The sequence below is a fragment of the Schistocerca piceifrons genome, chromosome 6 (genome assembly GCF_021461385.2).
Source record: "Schistocerca piceifrons isolate TAMUIC-IGC-003096 chromosome 6, iqSchPice1.1, whole genome shotgun sequence".
Taxonomy (NCBI): Eukaryota; Metazoa; Arthropoda; class Insecta; order Orthoptera; family Acrididae; genus Schistocerca; species Schistocerca piceifrons.
The window spans coordinates 292,490,897-292,512,466 of record NC_060143.1 but is presented as its reverse complement, the minus strand read 5'-3'; the positions used below and the strand labels follow the sequence as shown (position 1 = coordinate 292,512,466).

General features: G+C 39.4%; 1 protein-coding gene across 1 annotated transcript in view; it reads right to left on the bottom strand.

The window, feature by feature from the left end:
* LOC124802740 (oxysterol-binding protein-related protein 6-like) overlaps positions 1-21,570 on the bottom strand; it is a 265,800-nt gene that overhangs the window by 72,409 nt on the left and 171,821 nt on the right. The window contains exons 11-12 of the mRNA XM_047263723.1: positions 10,815-11,025; positions 9,777-9,958 (exon numbers count right to left, since the gene is read on the bottom strand). Coding sequence (XP_047119679.1) covers positions 9,777-9,958; positions 10,815-11,025 — 393 coding nt within the window. The remainder of the gene's footprint in view (positions 1-9,776; positions 9,959-10,814; positions 11,026-21,570) is intronic.

Below are 21,570 nucleotides of genomic sequence, written 5' to 3'. Positions count from 1 at the left end.
GTTCACTATATTCCAGTTCTTCAAACATTCTCTGAAAAGATTTTAAAATTATTGAAAATACTAAGTGCACATTCATTAATTATTAAAAATCCTGAAAATATAATTAAATATTTCAGTCACATATGCCAAGAAAACTGAGTGTCATGAGAAACTCTGAACTGATTTACAAGTTTTTACTCACAGTGATCACAATACAACTAAACCAAGACTTACATAATATTTTGTTAATTTTGTCCATCACATGGGATGTGTGAAAGGACACTATGTACTAGAGTACTTTGGAGCAACTCACATCACTGCTCACCGAAAAGTATTGAAGTATGTTTAATTAGACTCTCTTTTTGTCTTATGGTAAAGTATAAATAGGTAAATTCACTGGAGGCAATTGTAAAATTATGAGGAGACAAAATTTCAGTACTGTCAACAGACACATTTTTTTTTTTTTTAAAAAAAGCTTTACCCAGATTTTGGTACTTTTTGTTCTTTCTTCAGGCATGAAAGATGGACACCTAGGCCCACCTCATTTGAGAACGAGGTGTGAAGGAGGCTGTTGACAGAAAAAGACTTCCACTCCTCCAATTTTTCAAATTCCGTAGGGTCACATTTTCTCATTATAAGCAAAAGGAAGTTTATTTCAAAACCAAAGCAGTTCCTTTCCAATTACACTGGTGTCCAAAATTAAAGCAACGAACAGAAATTTTGTAATGTTGCATTTACTTTCCCACAAAACAGTGTAAACAGGTAAAGTAGAAACAATCTAAAGAACACAGAACATAAACAACTGCAACATGCATAATGATAAGACAAAAATGTCTATTGTTTTTTCCAACTTAATGAATTTGCACACACATTCTGACAACTGGTTAATGCATGTCTGGCCACAATATAGGCCTGACAATGACAGGATATGCTGTGAGTGATGTTATCAGTCTTATATTGAGGCAATTACACCCATTTTTCCTGCAGAGATGCTTGCAAATATTGGAGATTGGTTGGTGGATGCTGGCATGATGCAACCTGTATCCCTAGCACATACTAGGCTTACTCTATGGGATTCAAATTGCGAGAGTGAGCAGGCCATCCTATGTGCGCATTATCTTCTGTTTCCAAGAAAACATCAACCACCTGTGCTCTATGAGATCGAGTATTATCGTCAATCAATACAAAGTCTGGGCCCACACCACATCACAACAATCACGCACGAGGTCTCAAGATCTTGTCACAATACGTGACAGCAGTTAAACCTTTCCAGTTTACCAGTACAATTTTGTGTTTTGACTGGTTAACTTAATCTCAGCCCATACCATTAAGAATCCTCCTTGATATCAGTCACTTCCCACAATGTTTGGATTCTGAAATCATATTCCACATTCCCTCCAGGTGCGAATGCATTGAGAATCACTCTCCAGACCAAATCAGGACTCATCTGCAGAAAGAACATTGGCCCACTGTTCAACTGTCCAGGTGGCATGTTGATGACTCCACTCTAGACGTTCCCTTCTGTGAAGACGCATCATAGGTATACACACAGAAGGTCTCTGACAATAAAGGCTACTCTGCTGAAGCATTCAGTACACCGTTTGTCTCAATGCAACACACCAGTAGATGCTGCGAGGTCAGATGCCAGTTGCCGTGCAGTACTAAGGCGGATCCATCATACCCTTACCGCCACATAACAATCCTCTCCTTTTGATATCACGTGGTTGGCCATGCCCTGGTCTTTGGTATACTGTTTTGGTCTCTATAAATAGTTGCCACATCCAACAATTCACACTAAGCCTTCGGACCACATCAGTTTGCAACTGTCCTGCTTCCATTCTTCTTATAGCCCTCCATCACATAGAGTCTGGCAGGCATCTTCTTTGTGCCATACTGCACCATCTGTGACTGCATACACAGCGACTGTGCATGTGGGACTACCTGGCAAGCACTACCACATTTGACAGGTGTCCTGCTATAATCATTGATGTGGTTGCCATTGTCTGGAGTGCCATCTTCCATGAGGAACATGCCTGTATGGACATTTGTTGACATTTTGTGTGATTACTGTGAATCAGACACAACACAGGTAAATAGCAGTTTGTTGCTTTAATTTTGGATGCCAGTGTGTGAATCCGCTGTGGTAGCTCAGAGGCCAGCGCAGGTGAATGCCAAGCAAAGGCTGTAAGTTCAATTCCCAGTCTAGTTGAAGATTTTTTTCACTCGAGGATTGGGTGTTGTTTTGTCTCCATCATTTCATCATAATCAACACGCAAGTTTGTGGAAGGGGCTTCAAATAAGAATACATGCACGAGGCACTTAAACACCCCAGGAGCACACGTGTGTGTGTGTGTGTGTGTGTGTGTGTGTGTGTGTGTGTGTGATGTCGCGCACGCGCATGTGTTTTTCAAATAATTCTCTCCATTTAACAAACAAATGCAAAAAGGTTAGTTTTCTAAATCAGAATAATTGACATGAGGATACAATTATGACAGATGGAGGGAAACAATGTTAAAGATGTATACAGAAAAAATATGAAAAACTGACAGCATACTGCAGAATTGTTAATACAGTCAATCACTGTGCTAACCAATTCAATTTATCAAATGCTTTTCAATCTAAAAACTAAACATTACAATCACATTGAGATGACCATCAATGTACAAAATAGCCAACCACATTACATTACAAAATTCTTGTAAGATCTGATTACAGTTTATGAAGGCAATTATGTCTCTCTAGTTCCCACTGACGTTTTCACTTGTCACCCTATCCAGTAAGGTACAGCCTAACACATGAGTCAGAAATATTATTTCTACACTTTCCACTCTTACGGTCTGTTGTTTTGACAGTGTAGTACCCACTCCCTAAAATACTATTGGCACTGTCATTACTTTGTGCAATTTTAGAATCATCTCCTGGGTGGTATTCTGAAAGATTCCCTTGATTGTATCATACAGAACCTGCAATTTTTGTACTTCTGAAGTGATATAATGACAGGGCATATATGTAACATTGAAACCTCAATATAAGAACTCTATGTTTTCTACTGTTTTGTTGATGGTAACTAGAACTCAATGGACGTTGATAAACTAGAAGCCATAACATGTGTGGGGAGTGCTTGATGACAAAGGGAGAGGTGTCTAGAACAAGAATGGACTGGGAATTGTTTAATTCTTCATGGTATCAGTGGTGGTGGTGGTGGTGGTGGTGGTGGTGGCGGCGGTGGTGAATGGAGACAAATTTTGAGTATGCGGAGTAAACTATCAATAAATGCAGTTGAGGTATTATTGTGATCAATTTCATGCAGAAGACAAGGTTCTCACTCGCATACTCACAACATTTTGTTGTGGACCATAAAAAACTCCAACAGAAATTGTGTTGGTGGCCATCATTGTACAGAAGGTAACAAAATGTAATTAAATTAAATCTTTTTCAAACCAAAGCAGTGAGTATGTAGGATTTCAAGTGATCATAGATTAGCAATAGCTAGAGTGAAAATAGACACAAAGCTAAAAGACGATGCTGCCAAAGTCATCGGGCAAGAAATCAAATATATATATATTATGATAAATTATTTGAGACTACAGAGACTTCAACATTTATTGTGAAAACAATACCAACCTTATATAATAAAGTATTTTTATGCAAACAACAAACAATGTTGCAGGCGTGATGAGAGCAAAAGAAAATCTAAAATTGAATAACACAGCTATAAACAGAACATAAGAAACTCTTCAAGCAAACGGCGGTAGAAATGTGTCGAATATGCTGAATTAAAACTATTCCGAAATGTCTTTAACAGAATGTGAAATAAAACCATGGGAACTTGGTAAGAGAAACAACCGAAAACAAGCAACATGAAGAAAAAAAAGAAAATTATGCTAGGCAATCGACAAATATCACCAGTTAAGATGGCAAATGGTGCATACCTGACTACAGAGAGAAAGTTCTACAAGCATACCAAGATTTATTAAAGATTTTCACAGTTCAAGAGATGCACACAGCTAATCAAAATAATGAAATTGTAGTTGCAATGGCAAATAAGTAATACAGAGCTACTTAAGCTATGAAGGTAAGAAAGGAGCTCAGCAGTGACATGATCAAACCTGGCTGCATGCAGAATGACAACAAGCCAGTGTTATATTCAGCTTAAATAAGAAGCACTGGTTGCCTTTTTGTTGACTAACTACACTTCCAGCTTGGGCTATGTGTGGTGTTTCACTCTGGTTGGATTTCTCATAGCAGTATGAAGGCCTTTGGGTTCATTTACAGACTTGCAATATTTCCGTCTGTCTTCTTTGTTTAACCATTGCTACCCAGAAGCTCATGTCGTGTGCCGAACTCTCAAATTGTACCTAAAAATTATTGTAACTAGTGTTTTTGTTCAAATAAAGGGAACGGAAGCACTGCTCCAACAGTCGTGCCAGGTTCTACGTATCCGAGGTGACGAATCGCACGACTGATGCCAAGTGCTTTGAATCCCTCAAATCTAGGAGGGATGACATCAACAGGTGAAATTCCAGAATGAACGACACAAACAATGGTTCACCACACAACAGCAACTGATTACTTTGATATGGCAACAGCAAATGTCACATCAAGCACCAGCCTTGGCACTGGCTGTGCCTCCATTCCCCTCTTTCCGAGATGGCAAGGGCAACTGGGATGAGCACTTCCAATGGTTATCGCACAACTTTGGAGCTTTAAAGACTACGTGTCCAGAACTTCAAAGCCCTCCCTTTTTGTCCTGATCCTATTAAAATATTTTATTTGCTTCATAAGCTCCACCCATTAGACGACCTGGAAGACTCATTTTTTAAGAGCATGTGAACTGCTGTCAGATTACCATAAACTTAAGACCCATACAATATTTTTTCCTTCCAAATCATACCAGAAATGGATCATGGAACTAAAGGCTTAAGTTGGCACTGTACCTTCGAATGTACAAATTCGACTTGTAAAAAATTCCACACATTCTTACTGATAAGGAAATGTGTTTTTCAAAATCTATGTATGTTCACACACAGGCTTTAAAAAATTCAGACCTTTCTTCAGAATGAGTCCGCAACATTGTACAAAGTTTTGAATTTGTACAAGAAACCCAACAACAATGCCAAAACTGTTCTACAGTTTCCTAATTGGCTTCAGTAGTGGTTGACAAATAACCAGCTCACTCAGCAAAACTGGAGCTCACAGTATGTGTTGTTAACAGGAAATAATCCTATCCCCAGCAAGACTTGCAGTAGAATGCACAATCAATCTCTTGGGAAGATGGCTCAAAATCAGTCATATTCATTTTATTCTGGCATTGTTTTTACATTAAGCTTCAGCACATGGCAATTGCCATCCTGTCCAGACTGTTTCTGAATCTACCCTTACCACCGATGCCCCAGGTGTGATGAACAGTGGTTTCCACGTCGGAATCATGGCAACATAGTATCTGCAATTTCTCCCTATGTGGAATGACTGCAAGTGACCAGAAGCAGGATTCAGTAAATAAACTCAAAATCATCATAAACCCTGAGACAGCTACACCACTGAAGTTATCATCTAAAATGAAAATTTTTGACAACCTGATAGTGTTTGAAGCTGATATAGGGCTGCAGCTTTGATGATAAATAATAACTCTTCAAATGGAGGTTATATACAAATGTGTGCCACGGTGAATGATCTTTAGTGTTATTAGTTCCCTTGTACCAAATGATATTTCCTGTCCAACTGTATTTAATCAGTCTAGCTTAGCCGTCAATGAGACATCATGGTTCTCTTCCAAGCCATCAACAAACTCAGCAAATGTATTTCAGAGCTGTTTTCTACAGGGCTAGGCTGTGCCTCTCGAATAGAGGCAAAGATACAACTCCAACCCCTGACGCAGTGTCCCTTATGCACTGGCATGTCCTTCACCACACACTCTGCATGAGGACATTAAAAAAACAGCTTTACCACTTCTAACAAAAACAAGTGATCACATCTAGCTCAACTAGTTTGTGGGCTCCCCCTTTTGTGGTAGTACACAAACCAAATGATTGCCTCAGACAGTGTGAATTTAACTCACAGGTGGTGGCTGACACCTATCTGATTTCATACTCTGACCTTTTCTTCAAAATTAAATGGTGATTAACTTTACTCTAATACCAATCTGCAGGAGGTATACTTACAACTACTTGCATCTGGACTCTAAAAGAGTGCTTGCTTTAACACACCATTCAACCTCTCCCAATATCAGTGCCTTCCTTTTGGCATCTCTAGTGCCCCTGCATTTTCCAAAGATACTTGGAACAACTGATCCCAGAAATTTCATTGTAATCATTTCAGCGTTTTTAAAAAAAACAGTAACATTATCAAGGGTCTCATAAACATCTCAAAAACTTCCACTCACTTTTTTCCGTCGTACAGAAAGGCAGCCTAAAGTGCAATTTCAAGAAAAGGCAGTTTTTCCGGTTGCCTTAACAGTAGTGAATTAAAGATCCTCGGAAAGTTCAAAGTAAATTTTCTCAGGTATTTTTGATAGTTACATTGAACTGCTTTGGCAAAATGATATTTGAGTTCTGAACTTCACATATATAAATATTAAAAATTATAAAAATTCAATTTCCAGGTAGACACCTTGTCAGCATTATCTGCTTATCAGTATTCCATCATGTACAAACCAACAATGCGGCATATGAATGCAGAGGCTCTTTCCCGACTCCCAGCTAGCTGTGAAACAGAATTTGTCCAAAAGAAGGTTGGGTGCTTCCATATCAACTAAGAGGCCCTTTTAATTTTAAACAATTTTCAATTCATGGCATCGACTACTGCAACTGAATCATAGAAGAACCTCACGATGAGATAAATTTTTAAGCGGGTGAAGTCAGACTGGTGACTGGTAGGATTATCTCAATACAAAATCAAACCCAGCATCATATTGCTACTTTTCTTTGAAACATAAGTTGTCAGCTCAGCATGGGGTCCTCCTACTTACTATGGACCCCTGTGGGTAGTGATCCCGCCCTCACTTCGCACTCTGGTCCTTGTTATGCTTTATGTGGGTCACTGGTGTCCCACACAGATCAAGATCTTGGCCCACCACCATGCTTACTAGCTGGCCACTGACAAAGATAGTGAGTTTCTTGGCCGCTCATGTCCCAACTTTGTCCCCAATCAGGCATCTCAAAAAGTTTTTTCATCCTGGCACCATCCTGCTGCTCCTTGGGACAGAGTTCAAGTAGACTTTGCAGCTGCTTTTCTCAACTCAGTGTGGCTAATCATTGTGGACCCTTCCTCAAACTTTCCACATGTCAGCAAAACATATGAAAAGTGACAATTAAAGCACTTGGCAGGTGTTCATGATAGAAGGCTTCCCATGGACCATATGACTGATGGTGATTCCCAGTTCATATTTGCCCCACATGCAGAGTTTTACACTAAATATGGCATACAGCAGATCTTGACTTCCTTTTCACCCTCATTCAGATGGTGAGGTGGACTGGATGATTTGCACTTTTAAGGAAAAGATGAATGTAGCAATTCAGTCTTCTTCTAACAAAGGCACTCTAATTTTTTATGTATATACAGGACCACGTCTGTCACAGGCAAAAGACCAGTAGAACTTCTGCATGGCAGGCAACTTGTAACCATTTTCCACCTTCTCTTCCAGCAACAGCACTAGCAGTGTACGCCACACTGATGTAGCTTCCATAAGGGAAACTCAGTATGGGGTGGACCTTCAGACAGCATATGGTGTGGGCCCCCGCTACCATCAAAGGTGGGCAGAACTGTCACCTTTATAACTTCGGAGGACAACAGATATTACTGGCAGTGTCACCTGAATAGCTGAAGGGCTGACCGACCAAGCACTGCAACCTGGGAGTGTGGCGGCTATCTCCACCGTCCTCCTCCTCCTCCTCCCCCCCCCCACCCCCTCCATCCCTCAGCCCCACTGTTGTTGCAGTAGAAACCTCAAGTGGATGACCATAGTCACTGCTGCCACACTACAGTGAACCCCCGTCGTACCTCCCTGACCACAACGGCGACCTCGATGTGACACAGTGCAATCACGCAGACCCACCCACTTCTCTTCCCACATAGCTGCCTGTCTACAATATTAAGATGGCCACTCTGGCAGAGGTGTGGCCCTACCTTCTTGCGGAATTGACGTAAGTTTGGTTATTTTTGAGCCTATGTGCTGTCTCAGTGGTGAGGCAGGGGAGTGACGCTGTATCCATTGACTCAGAGAGCAAGACTATTTACTCACTTACACAACTGCTGATGTTACACGCTCACAGCAGGCAGGGAGCGTGCCCTAACTGGCCAGAGGAACACTCTCTGCACATCACATGGATTAACACTATTTTCTCTGGAGCAAACCTATTCAGTCTATACATTAACAACATACATGGTGGCTGCCCTCTTGCCTGGTAGCCAAATTATTGGCTTGTTATTCTTTGAAGGTACTTTCAATACAGACATTTATCCTAAAATTTTCAAGAAATTATGGGCTCAGTTAAGTAGTACTGCTTTTTCCAGCAAGATGGATGTATATTCCACACATACTACCAATAGATGTCTTATTCAAGGAGTCTTTAAAGAAGAATGAATCATAAGCAAAGGTTAGTGGCTGCCTCATTTGCTGGAGTTGTCTCCTTATGGTTTTTCCCCCCCTTGTGTGGATATTTAAATGGAAAAGTGTACAAAAATACCTTAAAATGGTAGGCTAATTGAAGAAAAACACACAAAAGTATTGAAAAAAACCCATGTTATAGTCCTGCACTAAGTGAGTTTGAATTCGATTTCACAGGCATGAAAGTGCACAGTGGTGCAGAACAACCATTTTTAACATATGTTGTAATTTTTACACGTGGGTAGTGAATGACAGGGGTAGCTGACAGGGTACAATGAGGCACTGACAACTTTCTGGTTGTTGCCAATCTAGTCTCCCTTTCTAAGCAAATACCACTTTTTCTCCTTTTGTACCAAAAGCATGTGTGAAATAAGTAGTTAAAAGTACCAAAATTTGCATCATTAGTCACTTTTAATAACTTCAAAAACAGTATTCAATCACAAAATATGAAACAAAACTCAGTGCAGCAAAGGAAACACAGAATGCTGACAATAATGCCAGGGCAAACAGCACTACATGCTATGCTATGGATAGCATCTGGCAAGTTCTAATGATTCTGCTACTCCTATCAGCCACTGTACGGAGTGTCTCATGAAGAGTGTGTATGGTATTGTTTAGGCTTTACCTCATATAATCCATCCCACACCCTAAAGATTAGGTAGTAATTTCATTTTGGAACAAATTGGGGTATTTGCACTACTTTTTATTCTTTTCTTAAATTCAATAATCAAAAACAGGTGTATCTGTTTCATGTTATCATGATGCATTATTATGATGTACAATCACTTGTTATGTGCTCTGTGCCTCTTAATGTTTTCACCTCCTCATCAGATGTACCACCCACATAATAAGATTTTCACTGTATAGTATAAAAAAAATTTTTTTTTGAAGGACCATTAGATTGCTCTACAACTATCCTACGTGGCGGGTTTTATTCTCTCTCCGTATTTTTCTTCAGTCAGTATTGGCAACGGGAAAAGCTGACTGCTAGGGAATAATATACCACTACTAAAATTTTTATTATCCAGTTTGCCTTTATACTACTGTGCTTGCATGTTGTCATTTGCTTCACTCTTTCCCCCTCCCCTCCACTGAGTGTGTCCTCTTTGTTACTTAACTGTCAAACATTTAGTCTGGACATCATATACTGACAGAAATATAAACAGATGTGCAAAACACACAAAACACCAACCTGTAACATGGAGAGAGGTTCATTTAAAGCCACTGGCATTGAAACTTGTGAAAGATCTTTGCCAATATTCTTGCACAAAAGGTTCCACAATGAAAGTCCTTCTGTGTCTGGACGGACGGCGGGCAGTTTGGTTCTCCTGCCAGTCATACATTTTATACTTGTACTGCCTCCCCCAGGAGCCGCTGCAACAAATATAAGTCCAATGAGATCGAGGAACATGTGCCTATTTGTGGATTTTTTCTGTAATATGACACTACATGAGACAATCGAGAAAAAATACCTACTCTTTTTCTCCAAATGAGAATATAAATATTTTATTTAGTTTATTTTAATTGTGGTTTACACTAAAAAACATCCTCGTATTAGCACCTCTGATTATTTAAACACATTTTATCAGATGCTAATGTGAAAAGTATTGTGAACCACAGTAAAAAATATACAAATGCTGGCACAAGAGTAACACAGTAACATAGCTTCTGAATTCTTGCAACAACAGATTACATTTTTGTGAATAATGATGAGAAAAGAGACTCGTCTAAAAACAAAAAGATCACAAGGAAAAATATGTTGCTCAGAAAACTGAAGAAGAAAAACCACCTCCACTTGTGTTATCCTGCATCTCCTGACATGAAGACTAAGTGAATATGTTTCATTTGACACTTTTCCCCACCTTTCTAGTTGTACCACCTGCTTAGATCATGTCTTCGATTGTTAAGAGACAAAATTAATCACTCTTCCTTCCAATTCTGAAACCTCTATAGAGCCAATTTTTTCAAATTTTATATGAGGACTGCACATAAATTAAATTGCCCGAACATTTTTATTCTCGCTCTGTTTTAGCTCTAAAGTAGAATCTGATCCTTTCGAAAAAAAAAATTAATTATATAAAATTATAAAATGAGAACGTGATTTCCATTAGACTCCTCACATTATTATTACTTAAGCACTCAATGGACCGACATAAAAGACTACAACAAATTTAAGTTACTTTTTATTTCGACCGAGTTATACGATCAAACAGAAACTGGTTATTCTTACCACTCTGTGCAGGAGTGTATTCAGTGCCGACCTCACTGTTCTCACTACTGACACTGCCTTCCTCACTCGTTATGCTGCCAGCTTCTGAAGAAGTATCACTTTCACGACCCCCTCCACCGTCTTGTATTTGATACTCTTCGGCATCGAAGAACTCTGAAGCACTAACGCAGGAGGAGCTGTATGAAAGTGACGCGTGTAGTGGTTTCTGCACCTGGAACATTCAATTTGATTCACTAATCTGAATCTGTTCGTAGAGCTTTTATCGAGAATTATTTCATTTAAAATTACTGTTTTAGCTGCTCAGCTCTCAATGGTTTATGAAATGTTAGGTACAATATAGAATACGAAAGTGACAAAAGTGAGAGTCATTTCTGCATGTGTATTTTACTACTTGATGTTTCAGTATTAAGCACACGAGTTCCAATACATCTAAAGTTTACAAATTTATATAGACTGAAAAAGGAGTGCCATCTATTTTCTGCATTTCAGCAACAAACTGTGATGAAGCACAGAAAACTAACAGCAGAAAATGGAAATAAACATTATGCTACAATGAAAGCTTTTGTGAAGATTATTTTAACTGAATATTTTTGCCTCTACCATTGTAACTATGATAAAACTACTGGAACAAATGTCAAAAAGAACTGTGAAGTTGCAGTTATAAAAATTATTAAGTTCAACCCAGTTATTGCAAAAATTAACCAATCACCATTTGGAAATCTTGAACTTTTCTGGAATACAAGGAATGTTCATGAAAAGGTATGAAACATCACAACAACCAAACTGATTGAAATTTTCATATTCCACCTCTGAGTTAATACAGTGAGACATCTAGGGACGCGAATATAGTTGTCAGCTCCCCCTAAATAATTCAAAACTGTGCCCTCAGCAGGGAAGGTGAGGTTCACCACCAACACTGATCCAGAGATCCAATGGCCTGGTCTGCTCATGCAGGGTGTGATTCTGCTCCACAACAATGCATGTCCACATGTCTCCGAGGTCACACTTGGTATAATGGCAAAGTTCAACTGGGAGCAACTTGGACGTCCACCCTACAGTTCAGACATGTCGCCTTGCAACTTCCATGTATTTGCTCCGTTAAAAAAAAGGCATCTCAAACGGAAGTACCTCAACTATGATGGCAAAATGTGATTTGGTAACCCTATGCAACATTATTTTTTATGTTTGCATAATTTCTGCTGATCTCAAAAAAAAGTTTTGTAGTGGTTTTAGATCTACTATTAGGTTTTTTCCCTAGCATGCACAGTTTTTTTTAACAAATCAATTATACTCATTTTTCATTTAAACATAAGTTCCACTGGGAGAAATTTTATTGCAAGCAAGGGAAATTTTATTTTAGTGATATGGAATAGTTGGCCAAACTTGTCACATCCATCTGGCTGTTAGGCAGAAAACTTTAGCTCCATGTTGACACGGTATAGTGTTGTGAGGTTATATTAGTGCCGTTGAATGTAGTTTTACTGCTTCTTAGAAATTAATTCCCCAAGTGTCTGAATAACACAGACATATTGTGTTAGGTTTGTGGTGGCTACATAATTGCTAAACAAATTTATAGTTTTGTGAAAAATGTTTGCTATGCATACTTCGGCACAAGATGGCGTGACCAAGATATAAGCTCGGCACTGCACAAGGTGAGTGGAATACACAAGCCAAAGACCAGAAATGGAAGGTAATGAACTGTCCTGGAAGAAAAATTTTCCAACCTGGTTAACAGAATATACGAAATTACCCAAGACATTATTACCTTCTTTTCACAGCATGCTTGGATTAATGAAACAGATCATTAAAAATCACTTCCAAAATATGGTGATGCCTTCCTGTTCTTGGTAAAAAGATTTCCAAAAGCATCTTAGGAGAGACTTAAAGACGGGATTTTTGTGGGGCTGCAGGTCAGAAATTTAATGAAAGACAATTTGTTTGAAATAACAATGCATCCAGTGGTTTAACGGGCTTGCGAATCTTTTAAAGAAGTGGTGCCCAGCAATTAGGTAACAACAAACATCCAAATTATAAAATCATGTTTAAAAAAACTTGCAGAGTTTCACGAATCAGGAATGTAACATGAGTGTGAAGCTTCATTTTCTACATTCACATATTTTTTTATTTATTTCTTTTTTTCCCCCCTGCGAACTTTGGTGTAAAGTTAGTGAAGAACAAAGGGAATCATTCCATCAGGAGATCAAGTAGATGGAAAAGAGACACTAGAGACAAGATGGAACACAAACATAATGGCTGAATACTGTTTTATACTAACGAGAGACAGCAATGATGAAGGGAGACAGTCAAGGAAGAGAAATATTGCCCCCTGTCAGAAACCACTTGATGCAGCAATGGAAAAATTAACTGTCAACTACATGTTGTGATTCCGAAATAATTATTAGCAATTTTAAGTTAATATACACCATTGTCCACTCTAATCCAGTTTATAGTGATTCTTTACAAAGTACAAAATAAATAATCTATTTTTTAATGCAATTTAAAATATCTCCCGTTATAAAACAAATGTAAGTTCAGCTAGAACTTCAGAGGTGGTCTGTACAAAAACTTATTATGTAATACAGAAAAACCAAAATCGGATCTGAAATTGGAATGAAAAATACTTTAAACATTACCTAAATAATCAATTTTTGACAGTATAAAGTAATTCCTCCCCATGAACCATTGACCTTGCCTTTGGTGGGGAGGCTTGGGTGTCCCAGTGATACAGGTAGCCGTACCGAAGGTAGAACCACAGTGGAGGGGTATCTGTTCAGAGACCAGACAAACGTGTGGTTCCTGAAGAGGGGCAGCAGCCTTTTCAGTAGTAGCAGGGGCAACAGTCTGGATGATTGACTGATTTGGCCTTGTAAAATCAAACAAAATGACCTTGCTGTGCTGATACTGCGAGCGGCTGAAAGCAAGGGGAAATTACAGCCTTAATTCTTCCCGAACGTATGCAGCTTTACTGTATGGTTAAGTGATGATGGTGTCCTCTTGGGTAAAATATTCTGGAGGTAACACAGTCCCCTATGTGGATATACAGGCGGGGACTACTCAGGAGGATGTTGTTATCAGGAGAAACGAAACTGGCATTCTACGGATCGGAGCGTGGAATGTCAGATTCCTTAATCAGGCAAGTAGGTTAGAAAATTTAAAAAGGGAAATGGATAGGTTAAAGCTACATATAGTGAAATTAGTGAAGTTCGGTGGCAGGAGGAAGAAGACTTCTGTTCATGAAAATACAGGGTTATAAACACAAAATCAAATAATGGTAATGCAAGAGTAGGTTTTTTAATGAATAAAAAAATAGGAATGCGGACAACGAACAGCATAGTGAACACATTATTGTAGCCAAAATAGACATGAAGCCCATGCTTACCACAGTAGTACAAGTTTATATGCCAACTAGCTCCGCAGATGAGAAAAAGATTGAAGAAATATATGATGCGATAAAAGAAATTATTCAGATTGTTAAGGGTGATGAAAAGTTAAAAGTTACGGAGGACTGGAATTTGAATCTAGGAAAAGGAAGAGAATGAAAAGTAGTAGGTGAATACGGACTGCGGTAAGGAATGAAATAGGAAGCCACCTGGTAGAACTTTGCACAGAGCATAACTTAATCATAGTCAACACTCAGAATGGTGAAAGAAGGTAGTATACGTGGAAGAGGCCTGGAGACATTGGAAGGTTTCAGATAGATTATATAATGGCAAGACAGAGACTTAGAAACCAGGTTTTAACTTTTAGGACATTTCCAGGGGCAAATGTGGACTCTGACCATAATTTACTGGTTATGAACTGTAGATTAAAACTGAAGAAACAGCAAAAAGGTAGGAATTTATGGAGATGGGACCTGGATAAACTGAAAGAACCATAGGTTAGACGAGGGCTAGTAGAAATCCTTGGGTAACAGAAGAGAGATTGAATTTAATTGATGAAAGGAGAAAATATAAAAATGCAGTAAATGAAACAGGCGAGAAGAAATACAAATGTCTCAAAAATGAGATCAACAGGGAGTGCAAAATGGCTAAGCAGGGATGGCTAGAGGGCAAATGTAAGGATGTAGAAGCATATGTCACTTGGGGTATGATAGATACTGCCTACAGGAAAATTGTAGAGACCTTTGGAGAAAAGAGAACCACCTGTATGAATATCAAGAGCTAAGATGGAAAACCAGTCCAAAGCAAAGAAAGGAAAGCAGGAAGTTGGAAGGAATGTATAGAGGGTCTGTACAACGGAGACGTAGTTGAGGGCAATATTATGGAAATGGAGAAGGATGTAGATGAAGATGAAATGGGAGATATGATACTGTGCGAAAAATTTGACAGAGCACTGAAAGATCTAAGTTGAAACAAGGCCCTGGGAGTAGACAACATTCTGTTAGAACTACTGATAGCCTTGGGAAAGCCAGCCATGACAAAACTCTTCCAGCTGGTGAGCAAGATGTATGAGACAGGTAAAATACATGCAGACATCAAGAAGAATACAATAATTCCAATTCCAAAGAAAGCAGGAGCTGACAGGTGTGAAAAATTACCAAATTTTCAGTTTAATAAGTCACGGTAAAATACTAACATGAATTCTTTACAGACGAATGGAAACACTGATAGAAGACGACCTTTGGGAACATTAGTTTGGAATACGTAGAAATGTTGGAACACATGAGGCAATACCAACACTACGACTTATCTTAGAAGATAGGTTAAGGAAATGTAAACATATGTTTCTAGCATTTGTGGACTTAGAGAAAGCGTTTAAGAATGTTGACTGCATTACTCTTTTTCAAATACTGAAGGTGGCAGGTGTAAAATACAGGGAGCAAGAGACTATTTACCATTTGTACAGAAACCACATGGCAGTTATAAGAGTCCAGGGGCATGAAAGGGAAGCAGTTGTTGAGAAGGGAGTCAGACAGGGATTTAGCCTATCCCTGATGTTATTCAATCTGTATATAGAGAAAGCAGTAAAGGAAACAAATGAAAACTTTGGAGTACGAATTAACATTCATGAAGAAGTAATAAAAACTTTCATGTTTGCCGATGACATTTTAATTCTGTCAAAGACAGCAAAGGACTTTGAAAAGAAGCTGAATGGAATGGACAGTGTCTTGGAAGGAGTACATAAGATGAACATCAACAAAAGCAAAACAAGAATAATGGAATGTAGTAGAATTAAATCAGGTGATGCAGAGGAAATTAGATTAAGAAATGAGGCACTTAATGTAGTAAATGAGTTTTGCTATTTGGGGAGCAAAGTAACTAATGATAGTTGAAGTAGAGAGGATATAAACTGTAGATTGGCTACGGCAAGGAAAGTGTTCCTGAAGAAGAGAAATTTGTTAACTTCAAGTATAGATTTAAATATCAGGAAGTCTTTTCTGAAAGTATTTGTATGGAGTGTAGCCATGTATGGAAGTGAAACATGGACAACAAACAGTGTAGACAGGAAGAGAATGTGGTGCTACAGAAAAATGCTGAATATTAGATGGATAGATCACATAACTAATGAGAGGGTACTGAATAGAACTGGGGAGAAGAGGAATTTGTGGCTCAACTTGACTAGACGAAGGGATTGATTGGTAGGACACATTTTCAGGTATCAACAGATCACCAATTTAGTACTGGAGGGAAGCACAGAGAGTAAAAATTGGAAGTTATTCTAGGTGTGGTGGGCGAAATCTCAGACAGAGTGGATTTCATTTCAGGGTATGATTTTAGGAAGTCATGGCCTTGTCAAAGTAGCTGATTAATACATCGAGACCAGGATAATACTGAGTGACAACTGGTGAACTTCGAAGTTGTTTTTTGGAGGAATCAGCAGTACCAGTACTGAATGCAATGACCTGGGAAATCTGCTGTTGAACTACGCTGGTAAGTTAATTATGTCCAGTGAAAGCTGAGGTGAGAATGGTGGTGCACTGCTGTAAAGCGTCTGCATCCAAACAAATATGTTTGCCACGAATTCCAAGGCTATATAGGGGAGAATGTTTGACATGGAAAGGATGGCCACTGTTAATATGTAAGTTTGTCATTTGTTAGTAGGTTTAACATGGACAGAAGTGTGTAGCTGGCCTTTGGTGAGGACAAGATCAACATCAAGGAAAGTTGCATGGGATTCGGAATAGGATCAAACGAAATTTGATTGGGAGAAGGTGTTTAAAAATTACAGGAATTTTAACAGGTCAGTCTCACCACGAGTCTGTATGGCAAAGATGTCATCAATGTACGTAAACAAAACCAGGGCCTGAAGGCTTATAGATCCCTGAAAAGCCCCCTCCAAGCAACCAATGACAAGATTGGCATAGGAAGGAGCCATACTGGTTCCCATGGCCATACCCCTGATCTGTTTATGTGTCTGTCCCTCAAATGTGAAGTAGATGTTGGTAAGTACAAAGATCCCTGCCCTGTGATTCAAACTGACCTGCAGTTCCTCATTAAAACCTCAGGCCCCTCACAAGGACTAACACCTCGATCCATACAACTTCTTATCCCACCCAAACCACGCACCCAAAAGTTTTACCTTCTTCCTAAGATCTGCAAATCCAATCATCCTGACTGTCCTATAATTGCTGGCTTCAAAGCACCCACTGAATGTATATATGCCTTAGTTGATCAGCACCTGCAACCCTTAGTACAAAGACTTCCCTCCCATATTAAACACACCAGCCATTTCCCAGGTTGTCTGAAATCCATGCCCATCCCACTCCCACCATATAGCTTGCTTGTCACCATTGATGCCACCTCCCTCTACACCAACATCACCCTTGTACATGGTTTGTCTGCTGCTTAACATTTCCTCAGTCAGCACCGACCTGATTCCAAACCTATGACATCCTTCCAACACACCTTTATGAACTTTATACTTACCAACAACTACTTCACCTCTGAGGGGCAGACACACAAACAGATCAGGGGTAGAACAATGGGAACCAGATGGCTTCTTCCTATGCCAAATTTTTCATGGTTCACTTGGAGAACACTTTTTTGGATCCATAAGCCTTCAACCTCTCATTTGTTTTAGATACATTGATGACATCTTTGTCATACACACTCATGGTGTGGCTGACCTGTTAAAATTCCTGACTCTTTAAATAACTTCTCCCAATTAAATTTCACATGGTCCTATTCCAAATCACATGTCACTTTCCTTGATGTTGATTTCGTTCTCACTAGCGAAATATATACTATCAAAGGGAGAGCCACATGTGAAACGACACATGGCATATACCAGCTGTTATGTTAAACACTTTTCAGCTCTAAAACATGAGAGTCGTGGCATCACTTCCTGGCTCACCACATGCACAATCTGGATTCTTCCCCCAGATGCCAGTTTCTCAGACCCCTGCAGGTGAGAACTAGCGTTACAACATGTCCTTGGTTCTTGCCAACCACCTGTCTTAATTTATTTTAATTTCTTTAATCTCAGCATTTATTCACAATAACTACTCCTTCCTTCATTCCATTTTAGATTTATACATCTTTCATTTTCTGACCTGTCAATTTTTCACCATCCCCCTCCCACCTCTGTTACGTACAATCAACTTAGCTTGTTACTCTTACTAACTCATGCATGATGTTTTTGCAGTAATCTCGGTCTTACATATTATCCTGCCTTCCACCTTTAAGCTCTCAGGTTATCAAATCGCGTCAAGTACAGTCCTCTACAATCAGTCTTTCCTTCTCATCCCATCCAGTAAGTCTTCCCTGACTCCCGGTTCTGGATGACTTTTCCAATATCAGCCTCTTTTCCTAATCCTCTTCCCCTTCAACCTTTTTGTCAGACGAAGGAGCCACTGGCTCTGATACCTTGCATAAATATAGCCTTTTTTATGTGTGTGTACTCCTGCTGCTACTTTGTGTGTAGATTTTTTTATCTATCCATTTACATTATATTCTGAAAAATTGATTATTTTCATTGGTTTATTTACAAATTAGCCTTTAACAATTTGTTTATGCTTTGCTATACTGCAGGACCTTCTCCCAATAATCTTTCGCCTATTTATTTGCTAATTTGACAGTTGTTTTCTTTCCCTCCCTCCACTTACCTTGTTTATACATAATACTTTCACATTTTTGTGCATTTGTTTTATGCCAAATTGCTCCAATCGTCTTTACAGCCATATCCTACATTACTTTATTTTGCAAGTAATGTAATTTACAATTTCTCGTATAACATTCTCTTTCTGTTTACCCTGTATTAAAAATTTTGTCTCTTTTCATGACTTACCCTATCAATGTTTTTCTTTTCCAATCATTTTTTCATATCATATATATCACTTTTCTGGTGATAAATTCTCAACCACTCATTACCTCTTGTTAACTATATTCTGTTCTCTGAATTTTCATATGAATTTTTCTAATTTTTTCCGAATTTTTTCCTTGATTTTCTTCTGTTTTTCTATCTTTTTCATCCTCTGCTTCTCTTTTTGCCATTACCACCGTTTCTAACACTCCAAACTGCCCTCTCCTGCCATGATAAATCCCATCATATATTACATCCATTCTTTTCAAAATCATGCTCTTGAACTATCAAAAATAAGGTCCCACATTCTGTTTCTTGAAACCTGCTTGTCCCTTGGAGTTACTCCCTAAGGCCTAACATTGATAGTCCCTGTTTCTGCTTGTAATTCTACTATACACCAGGCTCTTTTACAGGTTCAAATACAGCAATATCTCACACTTACCAAGCTAACCTGTGACCTATAAGCCACATCTGCCATCTTCCATTTCACCAGACTTCTGTCTTCTTACTAAAGCCTGCAGTTATCTGCCCATCATGTTTCCTTGGATGATATCACCTGCCAAGTGAACTTCAGACTGCAACAACATGCAAGACTTCACCTCAAAAAGCTATCCCACCTTTTCCTAAAGTATCTCAACAGTGGTGTGTCCCTTCCTGTCCCTCTGCAGCTCAAACAGCCACACCATCAACTACCACTCCTCTCCGACAAACTGAGCTTGTTCAACCTCCTTAACATCCCACAGTCTTCACCACCGCCTCCCAGACAAACAACAACTCATAATCACAACAAGTCACAACAGTGTATTGTTCTCAACCTCTCTTCTAAAGCACTCTGCCTTCCTAAACTATCTGTATTATCCAAGAGTCTCACTTTCAGCCTTAAACCTGCATTTGTGCTGCTTTGGCGAAAGACCTACTTTCCTTCACACCTATTCTCAACTGGAAATATCACTTTGCAACCCAATCCCAAAACCTTTCCAACAGCAAACATGACATTAAATCCTGCCTTGAACAGTTCCAATCACAATCCCAACTTGATCCACCACCACCACCTCAAAATCATCCCCTATAAGACTTCCAAATATTCCTCACATCAGCATTTCTTCACTATCCTTCCTCAGATAACATGAGCCTAACCTGTCCTATGAGCCTAACCTGTCCTCTGCAGAACTCCAGGCTCTGCATTTCCTAAAAACTGGCAGCTGCCTGACATTCCCAACATACAGCTTCTGCCATCAAGATCCCATCCGTATGCTTCAAACTGGCCTGCAGTCCCTCCTTAAAACCTCAGGCCCCTCACAAGAACTAACACCTCAATCTATACAACTTCTTACCTCACCCAAACCATGCACCCACATCTTTTACCTGCTCCTAAGATCCACAAACCCAATCACCCTGGCTGTCCTATAGTTGCTGGCTACGAAGCACACACTGAACATATATCTGCCTTAGTTGATCAGCACCTGAAACCCTTAGTACAAAGACTTCCCTCCTATGTTAAAGGCACCAACCATTTCCTCCATCATCTGAAATCCATGCCCATCCCATCCCACTCCCACCACACACCTTGCTTTTCACCATAGATGCCACCTCCCTCTTTGCAACACCCCCCATATACATGGTCTGTCTGCTGCTTAACATTTCCTCAGTCAATGCCCACCTGATTCCAAACCTATGACATCCTTCTTTCTGACCTTAGTCAACTTTATAGTCGCCAACTACTCCTTCGTCTTTGAGGGACAGACGTATAGACAGATGAGGGATATAGCCATGGAAACCAGGATGGCTTCTTACTATGCCAAACTTTTCATGGGTCACTTGGAGGGGGCTTTCCTGTGATCCATAAGCCTTCAGCCCTTAGTTTGGTTTAGATACATTAAGAATATCTTTGGCATTTGGACAAGGTGATGCTGACCTGTTAAAATTCCTGAAATCTTTAAATATCATCTCTCAATCAAACTTCACATGGTCCTATTCTGAATCCCATGCCACTTTCCTTGATGTTGATTTCGTGCTCACCAAAGGCCAGCTACACACTTCTGTCCACATTAAACCTACTAAAAACAGTACTCACATACTGATATTGGCCATCCTTTCCATGTCAAACGTGCCCTCCACCCTACCCCCACACAGCCTTGGTATTCGAGGCAAACATATTTGTTCAGATGCAGACACTTTACAGCAATACATCACCATTCTCGTTTCAGCCTTGACTGGACATAATTATTACCCTACCAGCTTAGTTTAAAGGCAGATTTCCAGGGCCATTACATCCAATTCTGGTATTGCTGAAACCTCCAAAAAAACAACTTTGGAACATACCACTCATTATTATATAGTACTATACAGGTCTTGAATGTATTAATCAGCTACTTCGACAAGGCAATGACTTCCTAAAATCATGCCCTGAAATGAGATGCATTCTGTCAGAGATTTTGCCCACAACACCTAGAACAGCATTCCGCTGCTGTCTCAATCTCCGCAGTTCTGCACCCATCTCCCTACCCTATGGCCC